Genomic DNA, 11,896 nt, shown 5'->3' on the forward strand with positions numbered 1-11,896 from the left:
TTTGTTTGACTGAGATCTCTGGATAAAATTATTTTCATTAGAGGAAGATACTATGATTCACATACTTATTAAGTCATAAATATTCTCTATTCTGGATAGAGAAAAGATGAGGAAGGGTAAAAATTGCCTGTTAGTCTCATTTTTATGGGCATGCTACCCATATTTTCTGTTAAAAAGATCTCCAGCACAGTAGCTGGGAGCATTGCTGAATGATTTCTGGGTGGCCAGGGTAGTACATATCCTGTGAGCATAAACTAGTAAGTACTGAGCAGGGACTGGCAGCAGCAGCATGCCCTTCCTCACAGTGCCCAACTGGCAGATCAGCTGGACTCCACTGCTGGTGCTAGGGTATCTCTTTTACCTCCTCCTGGGTGCTATGGTGTTCCAGTTGCTGGAGAAGCAGGCAGAAACCCACTCTCGGGACCAGTTCCACCTGGAGAAGCTCAAGTTCCTGCAGAACTACACTTGCTTGGACAGGCAAGCCCTGGAGCAGTTCATACAGGTAAGAGGAACAGGCTTCCATCATTTTGGCTCAAGCATTATCTTTGTTAGAAGCGATGATACTATTTCGGCCAAGCATGTCATAAGTTGTTCTTCTGTCCACAATATTAGAGGACTAACTGTCCAGCAGAAAGGCAATGCTTTCTTAAGCCCTTTCATGTATCACTTTATTTTAGCATATTCATGAACACCCAAAAAATGAAAAACTTCTGATGAAACTTCATGTTACCTTACAATAATTTCAGCTTCATCGTTTGTAGCCCCCTCATTAATTATTGCATGGGAATATTGCATGGGTAGAAAAAGCTCACAAAAAGTAGGTTGTCCCTCTACGGTGCTTCTACCCAAACCTGTGCAAATTCTGCCCTTTCTTTCTACTTGAGATTGTCTATTGCCCATGAATCACACACCAGAAGCTGTGTGATTTGTCATTCACAGTAAGTGCGAAAGAGCTCTTAGCTCTTATTCAGTATAGGTTGTCAATTAATAGCATCTTCAATTACATTTTAATCTATTCCTCAAAACAGGATGGAGATGAATTGTAAGCCTTTACTTGGCATTATTATGGACAAATTCTCTTATTCTAGTATTATAAGAATTGGGCAAAAAATCCTTGAATTATCACTTTCTTCATGAAGAATAAATGGATTTGAGGAAACGGTGAACTTCCAATCAAAAAGGGATCAGAAGGCATCCGAACTCTGTCTACAAGGGCAATGATCTGATGACTAATACTCTGATATATTTCTTATGGAATATTTGGCTTTTTCCAAAAAAGGACTAGAGTTTTCAAGAACTTATATGCCTGAAAACATGCCTGTTTCTTTCCAGCTACATCAGTTGTTCATGTTATCTGTCCTTCCCTTCCCTCTCTGGTAATGACAGTAAAGAGGAAGACTCTGAATCTCACTCTAAACCACACTTGGATACTTTATAGAATTAAAAGGCTTAGTTAAATCTCTGCTACTGTAGAAACCTTAAGGAGAATTCACAGACGTCCAGATTCTCTTTCCTCCAGTGGAGCTTTCCTTAGCCCTGCCAGGCCACTCAGACTACCGCATTTTGCTGCATCTCAGCTGAATCAGATACATTTCACTTGTCAGCTGTTCCAGACAAAACCAGCTGAGGGCACCAAATTATCATACACAGTGCACCAAGCCTTAATGTATTCAGCACTTAACCTTCCGGTTAAAAGTGGAGGTGCCCTCTCACTATCATTTATAATCCCTCTTAGGAAAGTTGTCCAGCTCTTACTAATAGTATGGAATTGAATTCCTTCCAGATTATATCTCTAACTAATGCAGGGGAGCAAACCTTTCACTCTACATTTTAACTGTATGGTTAAGGAGACCTATCCATCAAGACAGGTTCCAGCCTAAAAAGTGAGTATTCATGCTGCGGTGAGACATTTGGCAAAGTTATGGAGTTTGTGATGTGGACTTTAAAAGTGACATCTAAGAAAAAAAGAGGTTCTTGAAATTCCAGCCCCTGTGCAGATGACAACCTGTTTCAATCAGAGAAATCCTCAGGGAGAACACAGGAACACATTAATCATTAAGGCAGCTAATAAGATGTCTGATACACAACCAGAAGCTAGATCTCTTTTGCACATAGCAGTTTGATCATCTGTTAAGAGCTATCTGGAACAGCTAATCTCCAGACCACAAGAATCTTGATATTGATTAAAAATTACTGGGAACTCATAGCCAGAAAGAGTAATTCATCTTCACTAGTATTTACATGGAAAAGATAAAAGAAGCATGCTCCTCATGCCCTTCACCACTGGTACAAGCACACATTTACACATGCCCAAGTTTAAATTTGGAATAAGATGACTACACCAGGGAAGGAAAGGAGCTATATGTATTTTTTTAAGGCATAACTTCACTTTATATTCCAAGTTTGATGACCCTAAGGACTCCCTTCATTCCTCTCCCCTTAGCCTTCGAGTAGTATGGAACTGATTCTACTTCAGTGGCCAGTTCCCTGTTGATAAGAGTTCAAGTTCTTGGCCAGCTCTATTTCAGAGTTTTGCCATATCAGCATAAGACCTCTCTCAGGTCATTTTACTTAAGCTCTGCCCTGTTATCTGCACTATTTACTACTCTGCTTGCTCAAGATGGAAAGTAATATCTACTTATCTGCTGTATTTTTTTCTGACATTTTTCCTGTTGATGTGTAATGTGTGGCTCATCTTTGCTCCCTTGACCTCTTCTGCCTCAGGTCCTCATGGAAGCATGGGAAAAAGGGGTCAACCCAGAATGGAACTCTACAAATCCCAGTAACTGGGACTTCAGCAATTCTTTCTTTTTTGCAGGAGCTGTTGTCACTACTATAGGTGAGGTACTCTCTCTTCTTATGAATTGGGGTTTCCCCCAGTTGTCCTTCAAATCCCTGAGAAAAATAAAATGAGTGTACAGAATACACCTACAAGATGATCTTGACTACTGCAAGCTATATTTTCTTACATATTTCAGACAATATCTATTCTTGTGTATTCATCATCTTTGGTATATGTGATATGACTGTGTATATGCACAGCAAATTCTGAGGTCGCTTTGGAGTACTCAGTTGCATTCACTACCAAATCAGACTTATAGGAAATCATGGTATTTGTTCAGAGTGGCGTTTTCCACATTAAATGTTCTCTTAGCAGTATTGAATGCATGGCTCTATCATAAGCTATAGCAATTTGTAGGCAGAATTCACCGTACAAAATCATAGGCCGATGGGTCCTTGGAGCTTAATGAAAGAACTTCCAAGCCCAAGAAATGATGGCCCGCAGACCAACTATGAAACCTTTTCTTGTAGCTCTTTTTTCTTCTGTTCCAGGCTATGGTAACCGGTCCCCCAGCACAGTGGCAGGACAGGTCTTCTGTGTGTTTTATGCCTTATTTGGAGTGCCACTCAACTTGGCCTTCCTTAACCAGTTGGGGAAAGGCCTCAACGCTCATTTGATTACTCTGGAAAGATGGGTGCAAAAGCCAGGCCATGACCAGGTACAGCATGAATCTATCATTTCTTTGCCACTAATAGAAACTATTTTCTCAGGGAGGTAGTGCAGCTGCTAGTTTGGATTTCCTTGAGTGTGTTTACATCTTTTTGATGTAAACATTGCCCTCTATATCAGAAAATTGATATGCTATATTTATCTATGATAGCTTTATAGTAATTTGCTTTTTCCTGAGGGACTCCAGATTTGCATTTTTAAATGCTGATTCAGCAAAACTGTTAAGCAAGCATAGCCTCAATTTTGGGAAGGGTCTTTAAGTTCTGCTGACTTTAGCAGAGCGTATTCATATACACACATTGCTGAATTAAGTTCTTATTATCTAGCCTATGCTAGTATCTGACCCAGAATCTAGGTCTACATTGTGCAAAGACAACTTACTTTTATTGGCCTGCTAATCTGGCTTGAATTACTTTCCCTGATTGTGCCAGTAATTTAGTACTTCCTTCCTTTTTTTTTTTTTAATGTAAATAAGCCATCCTTCTCTGTAGTTACAGTTTGTTAGTGAGTCACTGAATTAGTCCAGATGTATTGGAATACGGGAAACACTGATAATATGAAATATGTGAAGGTCATCTGTAACAAAGTTAGTGAACATTTCTGAGTAAAAGGTTCAACGCATTGACCCCTTTAGATACTGAAAAGGGAGATTAGGTATGTTAGATATTTTGAAACATTTCAGATTTGTCTCATGTATCTTTTTTTCCTCTTTCTCATTTGTATAAGCCACTGAATTACTGCATTCTTTACATACACAGGGAAAGATTTTCTGATATATAGGTACCATCAAATGCAGTTGATTTATACAAGCAAAACGTTTCTTAACTGCCTTATCTATGCCTGTTCCTCAGATACATGCAACTCTTCCACCACAAGTGGAATACTAGTATATCTGGATCTTTCCTGAGATTTTTACTGCAATTTAGGGATGTGATTTTTTTCTTTTTCAAAACTTGAGTTATCACTCAATTTTTGACAGAACTCCTATGATCAGATGAAGCTTTGGAGCTTTATCTGCTTCTTCATTATGAAGAGCTGCTACCAGGAAACCATTTCACCTCCTTATAAACACAATTTAGTTGTGCTTTCGGAAATCAGTTAAAATCAATTCTTCCTTCCTGACTTACTCTCCTCTACCTTGTATGTTGCTACTAGAGAATTCTTAAAAGCCAGGACAGTATGCAACATTGTGAATTTCAAAGCTTTATGCAATCTTCATTATCTAATTGAGTGCAATTACACTTCTGGAATAAGCTAAATGAGAGCAGAAATCAACTACAACATGCTGGTAAGTAATTCTCAAAATGCTTTGCGAATCAAGGTAAACGATTGCCATGAGTTTCCATCAGACTGTGCAGCACTAGTCAAAAGTTCACCAGAGCCACGACTGTGTTCCCTGGTAACCCACGAGTTCCTGGTCCTCACTCCTTAGACAAAACCACTGAGCCATTCCCCTGTCCATGACCCATCCGCAGACCATTCCGTGTGTCTATCCAGTACAGCCACATATGTTGTAACTTAGCAGGCCTTAACATCTCCCAAAAGACAGACGTTTGTAATGAGAGACACATATCTACTCTGTGCTGACAGAAAACAGCCCTGCTATGAATGCTTCTAAGTTTAAAATAAAAGCCGGCAAACTGACTTCATTCAAATTTCATCCAAACATATTTTTGGCTAAGCTCTTGCAAGCCACTTTATAAATCTTTGGAAGCAGTCACAGCAAAGAGAATCCTAATTTGTTCTTGCCAATCTTTGTATCATGAGCTTGGTGCTATTCCTGAAAGACTGGATCCAAGTGATTACAAGAGCATCTCCATTTAAATTGAAAAAGTAAAGTGAACATTTCACTCGAAAGGTTCCTATAGTAATTTTGAAAATATGACTCGAGCACACTTCAAAAGTCATTGCAAAAAGCTTTAAAACATCTTTCTTTTTTTCCCATTTTTGAGATATACACTTTTTAAATTCATGATTGGGTACAATATCTATGTGAAGGATAAACAGCAAGGTCAGCCTGTAGTTCACAGAAGCATTGGTTTATCCTTCTCTTTTTGGACACAGCTCTGAGCAGCAGTAGGTTTGTGCTTTAAGAGCAAAACAAACCCAGTAATGTCCACTAGACAGATAGTCACTGCTGTTTAGCTGATATCTTCCCTCTATCTTTCAGGTGTTTCAGAGACTGGCCGTGGCTGTCTTCCTTACTGCAGGGACCTTGCTTTTTCTAGTATTCCCACCACTGGTTTTCAGTTATGTAGAAGGTTGGAGCTATGGAGAAGGCTTTTACTTCACCTTCATCACCCTGAGCACCATTGGATTTGGGGACTATGTAGTAGGTAATAATGAGGATACACATGGTTAAATTTTATCTTTTTGCCCACATTCTCACCTAGTGGGAGGAACTTTGTTGATATTAGGTATTCTAGTGAAAGCCTAAGTACAGAGAGCAGAGATAACTATTGTCCTATAAATATGGTATGAGAGAGAGAGAGTGCTGATAATAATGAGGTAATACGTGTCATGGGCATTTTTTCTCTTAAGCAGCTAAGCTGAAAGTCACCATTTCATTTGATGTATGACACTGAATACTCATTCAACAGTGACCAAACTGGTATGATTGTGATCCATGGGTGACAGGTGGAATATGAGTGAAATCTCTGAAGTCTTTGAAACATGACATCCTCTCCTAACAGTTATTTGTTTCAGCAAGTGCCTACCATTCCCAATACAAAAACCTGTAAAATATGAAACTCTCAGTGCTGACAGTGGGAAGAATATTACAAACAACCCCCCGTGGAAATAAATGAACCCTTGTGAGAGTATGTAGTCTTCAAAGATCTAGGCTGAAACTTAACAATAGAAACATATGAGGTATCTTTCTATGCACTAAATGGATGGCTGTGGTGCTGTCCTGCATCCATATCAGCTGCACCGATTAGCCATTTTGTGTAAATACCAAACTAGGGGTTAAGATTTCCATAAGCACTTAAAATGGCTACATTTTTCAAAAAGTATACTCCAAATGATTTTGAATGCTGGCTAATGAAGTATGTCACAATACAAAAGGTAATGAGTATATCACTGTGGTAGAAAACGAAATATTTTAAAGTCAGATGAGAACTCGTGTGGGTTGCTTGAGTAAAATTTGGCTAATGTGGATTCAGCAGTAGATTTCTAGCATGGATTTTTCTTTGTCAGCAGTTGGAAACACTCAGCTTTGTTCTGTCCTGATTAACTTTAGATTTTTCTCTTTTTATTATATAGCCTTAGCTCCAGAGATTTTATGCCAACTTTTCAAAGCTAAACCTGAGATTCGGAACAAGAGGAAAAATAATAATAATGCCCCTAAATTACACAAACTTGTTAAGCTTATACATTTGTGTGGGGAAGGGAAGGTTATGACTGTGTGTGTTGTCTATCAGACCAAAGCAGTCAAGATTAACCAGTGAGGTTTCCTGGATTTTTCAGGCGCAAACCCCAACAAGCACTACATCCCACTCTACAGAAGTCTAACTGCAATTTGGATTGTTTTTGGCTTGGCCTGGCTGGCCTTGGTCTTCAACGTGGGAGCTGATTTGATGGAAAAATTCCTTCAGCTCAAGTGGCACAAGCCTGACTTAAGCTTGTCAGAAGGATCCCCAGCCAAACTGGAAGATGAACCTGAGCAGCCCAGGATCCACATACCTACCTGAGCAAAGTACACAGAGCAGTCTTGAGTGAGCACCTTTCATCTACATCTCCCACTAAGGAAGCTCTGTGGATGAAGGATAAAACTACATGTTGCAGACAGTTTCTGGAGGAAGAAACTTTTACACACACTGTCGAGGCATCAGCCAATTAAGACCTCCAGAGAAGTAAGCATACATGGTAAAGCAACTTTCTAAGATTCATTTTGTATTTCTCACTCAACAAAGACAACTTATCTCAAAGTAATCAATTACTATCCTTTCCCTTTTTGTATTGGAATCCTGTTCTTACGGTCATTCATATTCAAAAAATCCAAGGTGAGTGAGTGCCTCCCAACTCCCATGAGAAGTGATGTCACTAAGAATCACTGGTGGATAAAGTCAGGTTCAGAAGTCCTCTTTCATTTCCAATTAGAAAACAAAGGTAACCCCAGAGATAACAATGGCAATGACCACCTATTTAATGGCATCCATTCAGTTAAGATTTGTTTGATATCATCTAAAACTAGAGGTTTTCATGTAAAATGATAACATTTCTTTCATGCCTGAGCTAACATGCTTCTCTCTTAAATTGTATAGAACTTTTGTGTCTATCCAGCACCAGCTAAACTGTTACACTTCCATTTAGAGTTAAATGACAGGCCAGAGATGGTCCTTACCACAGTTCATTTCACAGGCACCTGAAAACAACATGTTAAACTAAATCTCAGTGCAAGCAAAATTCCTTATTTCCAGTCAGATCACTATTATTACAGCCTGACATTTCCTTGGGCTAGTTCAGTGAAGACTAGCATGCACAGTATAGGACTGATGCTGTCCATTTACCTCTAAAGAAGGCTGATAGGCTCTTGTGTTAAATCTGATCCTCAGTCACTCGTGTGGCATTGGCAGTGGAATAGACAAATTGGTTTTATCAGTTATCATAAGCCAAAAGTAACAGCAGCCATTTCCAAAGAGACAAAAAAGCCACAGAAGTTTGCCCAGGCAGCTCATAGCAGGCTTGCCACTGGGATATGAAACTGTAGTTATGCTTCATACTAAGTAAGCTGTGGAAACTTGATTAAGCAATTATGTGTTCACTCTGAGCATCATACTTGATTGTTTGTAATCATCACTAACACCTTCTGTGGATATGCTCATAATAATTTACATGCTGCTATTTGTTCATTTGTTCAATAAGTGTGCCTTATGAACCACCAGCAAATCCACTTAAAACTCATATTAAGTGGAACTGTAATGTAAAGTGTGACTGAAATATGACTGGGCATGCAAACTAGCCCCAAGGTAGCCTTTGACTGGCAGACTACAGTAACATCAGATGTCAACATTTCAGCAGATACTTTGGTATTTCATTTCAGGGAATTGTCCATAGATCACAGAATCACAGAATCACAGAATGGCCAGGGCTGGAAGGGACCTCAAGGATCATGAATCTCCAACCCCCCTGCCACACGCAGGGACACCAACCTCCACATTTAATGCTAGACCAGACTGCCACAGGCCCCATACAATCTGGCCTGGAACACCTCCAGGGACGGGGCATCCACAACCTCTCTGGGCAGCCTGTTCCATCACCTCACCACTCTCTCTGTAAAGAATTTCCCCCTGATGTCCAACCTAAATCTCCCCTCCCTCAACTTAAAACCATTTCCCCTCATCCTGCAGTTATCTACCCTTTCAAAGAGTTGATTCCCCTCCCCTCTGTAGGCTCCTTTTAGGTATTGAAATGCTGCAATGAGGTCACCCCACAGCCTTCTTTTCTCCAGGCTGAACAAGCCCAGCTCCCTCAACCTGTCTTCATAGGGGAGGTGCTCCAGTCCCCTGATCATTTTTGTGGCCCTCTTCTAGACTCTCTCCAACAGCTCCCTGTCTTTCTTGTACTGGGGGCTCCACACTTGGATGCAGTACTCCAGATGGGGTCTCACAGGAGCAGAGTAGAAGGGAACAATCACCTCCCTGTTCCTGCTGGCCACCCCTCTTTTGATGGAACCCAGGATAGCATTTGCCTTCCAAGCCGCAAGGGCACACTGCTGGCTCATGTTAAGTTTTTCATCTATCAAGACCCCCAGGTCCTTCTCCACTGGGCTGCTCTCACGGACCGCTCCTTCCAGTCTGTAGGGATGCCTGGGATTCCTCCAGCCCAAATGCAAAACTCTGCACTTCGCCATTTTGAACCTCATCAGGTTCACCTGGGTCCACCTTTCTAGCCTCTCGAGGTCCCTCACAAATCTCTTCTCGCATACTTGTTGTCCTAGACTTTCACTTCTGAGTAGAGTCCAGCAGGCTCTTGCATCTGGTTCGGTGCTTGTTTGCTTTCTTTCTGCAGTGCTAATTACTGACTCCTGCTCAGTGCAGCTTGGCTGTCAAATCTGAAATGCCAGCATGTTAGAATGCCATCTATAGCTTATTCATTTGATTTGAAAACTGAGCTCTCAAATGTTTATCCATCTGAGATTTCCTTCACATCTTACTACTTCTTACTTCACAGATTTTATCTCTGTCTCTGCATTGATCTTCCTCAACAGTTCCCACAAATTTGTGCAACAGTTTTCTTTGTAGCCTGGTAGCAGACAGTTTTGTCCTGTCTAGCTTTTTGTATCTTCACAAATCTCCTGAGAAACACACTTTCTTGATATTCTCTCTTCTTAGTAATGTTTGTGTAGGCACTTGATAGCATCATCACCATCATTATACCCTATACCTCTCTTGTGTCATAAGATACTTCTGGCCCACTTGTGTGAAAGACAAAGTTAAATTCTGCTGACCTTCATATCCGGTCAGTTTCTTTCACCTCTCCTTTTTCCATGCCACCTTGCTTTATCTAATCACAGCCAGCCATAAAACATGTGGTAGTCTAAAGGTGATGATATAAACTGTTTTATAACATGTTGCATGCCATAAAAAATGATAATGAGGTTTATCAGAGAAACAAAGCATGTGTGGACTACTTACTGGCAAAGAGTTTGTTAAAACCTTTCTTACCTGACTTCCAACAGCTCAGAGTTTGAGCTCATTTTACCTCACCCCCCAAATTGCTCCTATACTTCATACTGGTTTTGCAAAGCAGCAGCATGATGAGACTATCTTCTGAAATTTTTGCTTCTACTGCTTTTAGCAAGGCTGACAGTAGCTACAGTAGTTCACAAGCTGCCTGCCAGAAGACTCAATAAATGAAAAAATAAAACCAAAAACCCACCAGAGAAAAGAAAAAATAGCATATGGCCACACTGGGGGAAAAAAAGAGGGAGAGAGAAGTTACTGCATTATGCAAGTGACAGAAAATTCTTGCATGCTGTCAATTTTTTCAAGATCCTGAAATCCTAATGGTCATGCACATCCATAATCATGCTTCTTTGAGATACATACTGCTGGAAGCTTTAGCCCAGTTTTTGTGCATGGAGGATCAAGTGCTTTAATACCCATCCGCTAACAAAAAGATGGTCAACAAGCGTCATCTGAACAGCTAAGAGAGATAATCTGTGGAAGAACTATGTGGTTGTAAGGGCTTACCAAGAGCCAGAGGAGTGCTCAACAAGACTCTTGCTCCTTTAACAACTCACTTTACCCGTGGTGCAACCCTGCACAGAATGGAGCTTGCACAACCAGCAAGAGATGCTCAGCTCGACTGCATGAAGTCTTCTTCTGAAGCCTATTTGCTCAGCCTTGAAGCCTGTGGCAGAAGCAGTGCCCATATCCCATTGATGAAGTTGAGGAGCAGCACACTGTACTAAGCGACTATCACAAACAGAGCAGGGCAAGAATCAAACCTCCTTTCAGGCGTACACGTATCCTTTAACCCAAATCAGTAAGCCCTTCCTCATCCACCAATGCGTTGGAACCTTCCAGACAGCACCAAATCATCGTCTGCAGATATTTGTGCCAGTCTCTACGTAAAATAGAAGGCTAACACATGTGTATCCCTTCCAGATGTATGCAGGTCACTCCAAAAGTAATGCCTGCTATTTATTTCCATGGAAACTAGTTGATAGAGCAAATTCTCAGTTACAAAACGCTATTTTTCAACATAGTCACCACCAATAGCTATGCATTTTCACCAGCAATGAACAAAAACCTGCATGTGCAATCATAAGCTTCTGTGCCAGTAGAGGTGACCACCGCTGAAATGCACCACCCACTGCCTCACTACGCTCACATCCTCTGTTTGGTCTCCAGAAATGTTCATCAAGTATCAGAAGATGCCAATGGGTGCCATTTTTTCCACACTGAGGAATTCAGACGCACCTTTGCTTCATACATACTTCCATGTCAGATGCCTTTGTGTCAGACTGAGCCTCTGCTGCCATCTGTCACACAGCAACAGCATATTATGTTGTGGATATTGGTGGGAAGGTTCAACTTTTTCTGCCGTATTACCAACTTCTGTCTCTGATGTTGTGGGCCAACACAAAAAAATAGGAGGCATTACTTTTGGAGCAACCCATGCACAATACATTTACTAATTGCAAAGTGACATTGCTGAGAATACTCATGAAAATTAACCAGACATTTTGTTAAAATGTTATGTCATTCTTCCAAGATATATTGTGAATTTTAATCTCTTCCTCCCCAAATTCCTTCTAGCAAGCACATGCCCGATGCCCTGGGTTTTCATGCAGTCCTACAGCTGCAAACCCTGAGCCTCACCTGTAATTTGTTTTACTTTATTTGACTGTAAATATTAATCAGATATGTTCTACGT

The 11,896-nt window shown here is 40.6% G+C and overlaps 1 protein-coding gene across 1 annotated transcript; it reads left to right on the plus strand.

Annotated features, from left to right (window-relative positions):
* Positions 1 to 289: 289 nt before the first annotated feature.
* KCNK16 (potassium two pore domain channel subfamily K member 16) lies at positions 290 to 7,435 on the plus strand. The gene is made up of 5 exons (XM_031594197.2): positions 290 to 502; positions 2,725 to 2,839; positions 3,334 to 3,500; positions 5,682 to 5,847; positions 6,980 to 7,435. Exons 1-5 carry the CDS (start codon positions 290 to 292, stop codon positions 7,201 to 7,203), a joined length of 885 nt encoding a protein of 294 aa, XP_031450057.1. The 3' UTR covers positions 7,204 to 7,435.
* The last annotated feature ends 4,461 nt before the right edge of the window (positions 7,436 to 11,896 follow it).

The sequence above is a fragment of the Phasianus colchicus genome, chromosome 2, assembly GCF_987193195.1.
Source record: "Phasianus colchicus chromosome 2, bPhaCol1.hap1.1, whole genome shotgun sequence".
Classification (NCBI taxonomy): domain Eukaryota; kingdom Metazoa; phylum Chordata; class Aves; order Galliformes; family Phasianidae; genus Phasianus; species Phasianus colchicus.

Excerpts from the sequence above, each read along its gene's own strand:
- KCNK16 (XM_031594197.2), top strand. The coding sequence starts at position 290 with ATGCCCTTCCTCACAGTGCCCAACTGGCAGATCAGCTGGACTCCACTG. Across the intron at positions 2,840-3,333 it reads AGCTGTTGTCACTACTATAG|GCTATGGTAACCGGTCCCCC; the intron begins GTGAGGTACTCT and ends CTTCTGTTCCAG. Across the intron at positions 3,501-5,681 it reads AAAAGCCAGGCCATGACCAG|GTGTTTCAGAGACTGGCCGT; the intron begins GTACAGCATGAA and ends TCTATCTTTCAG.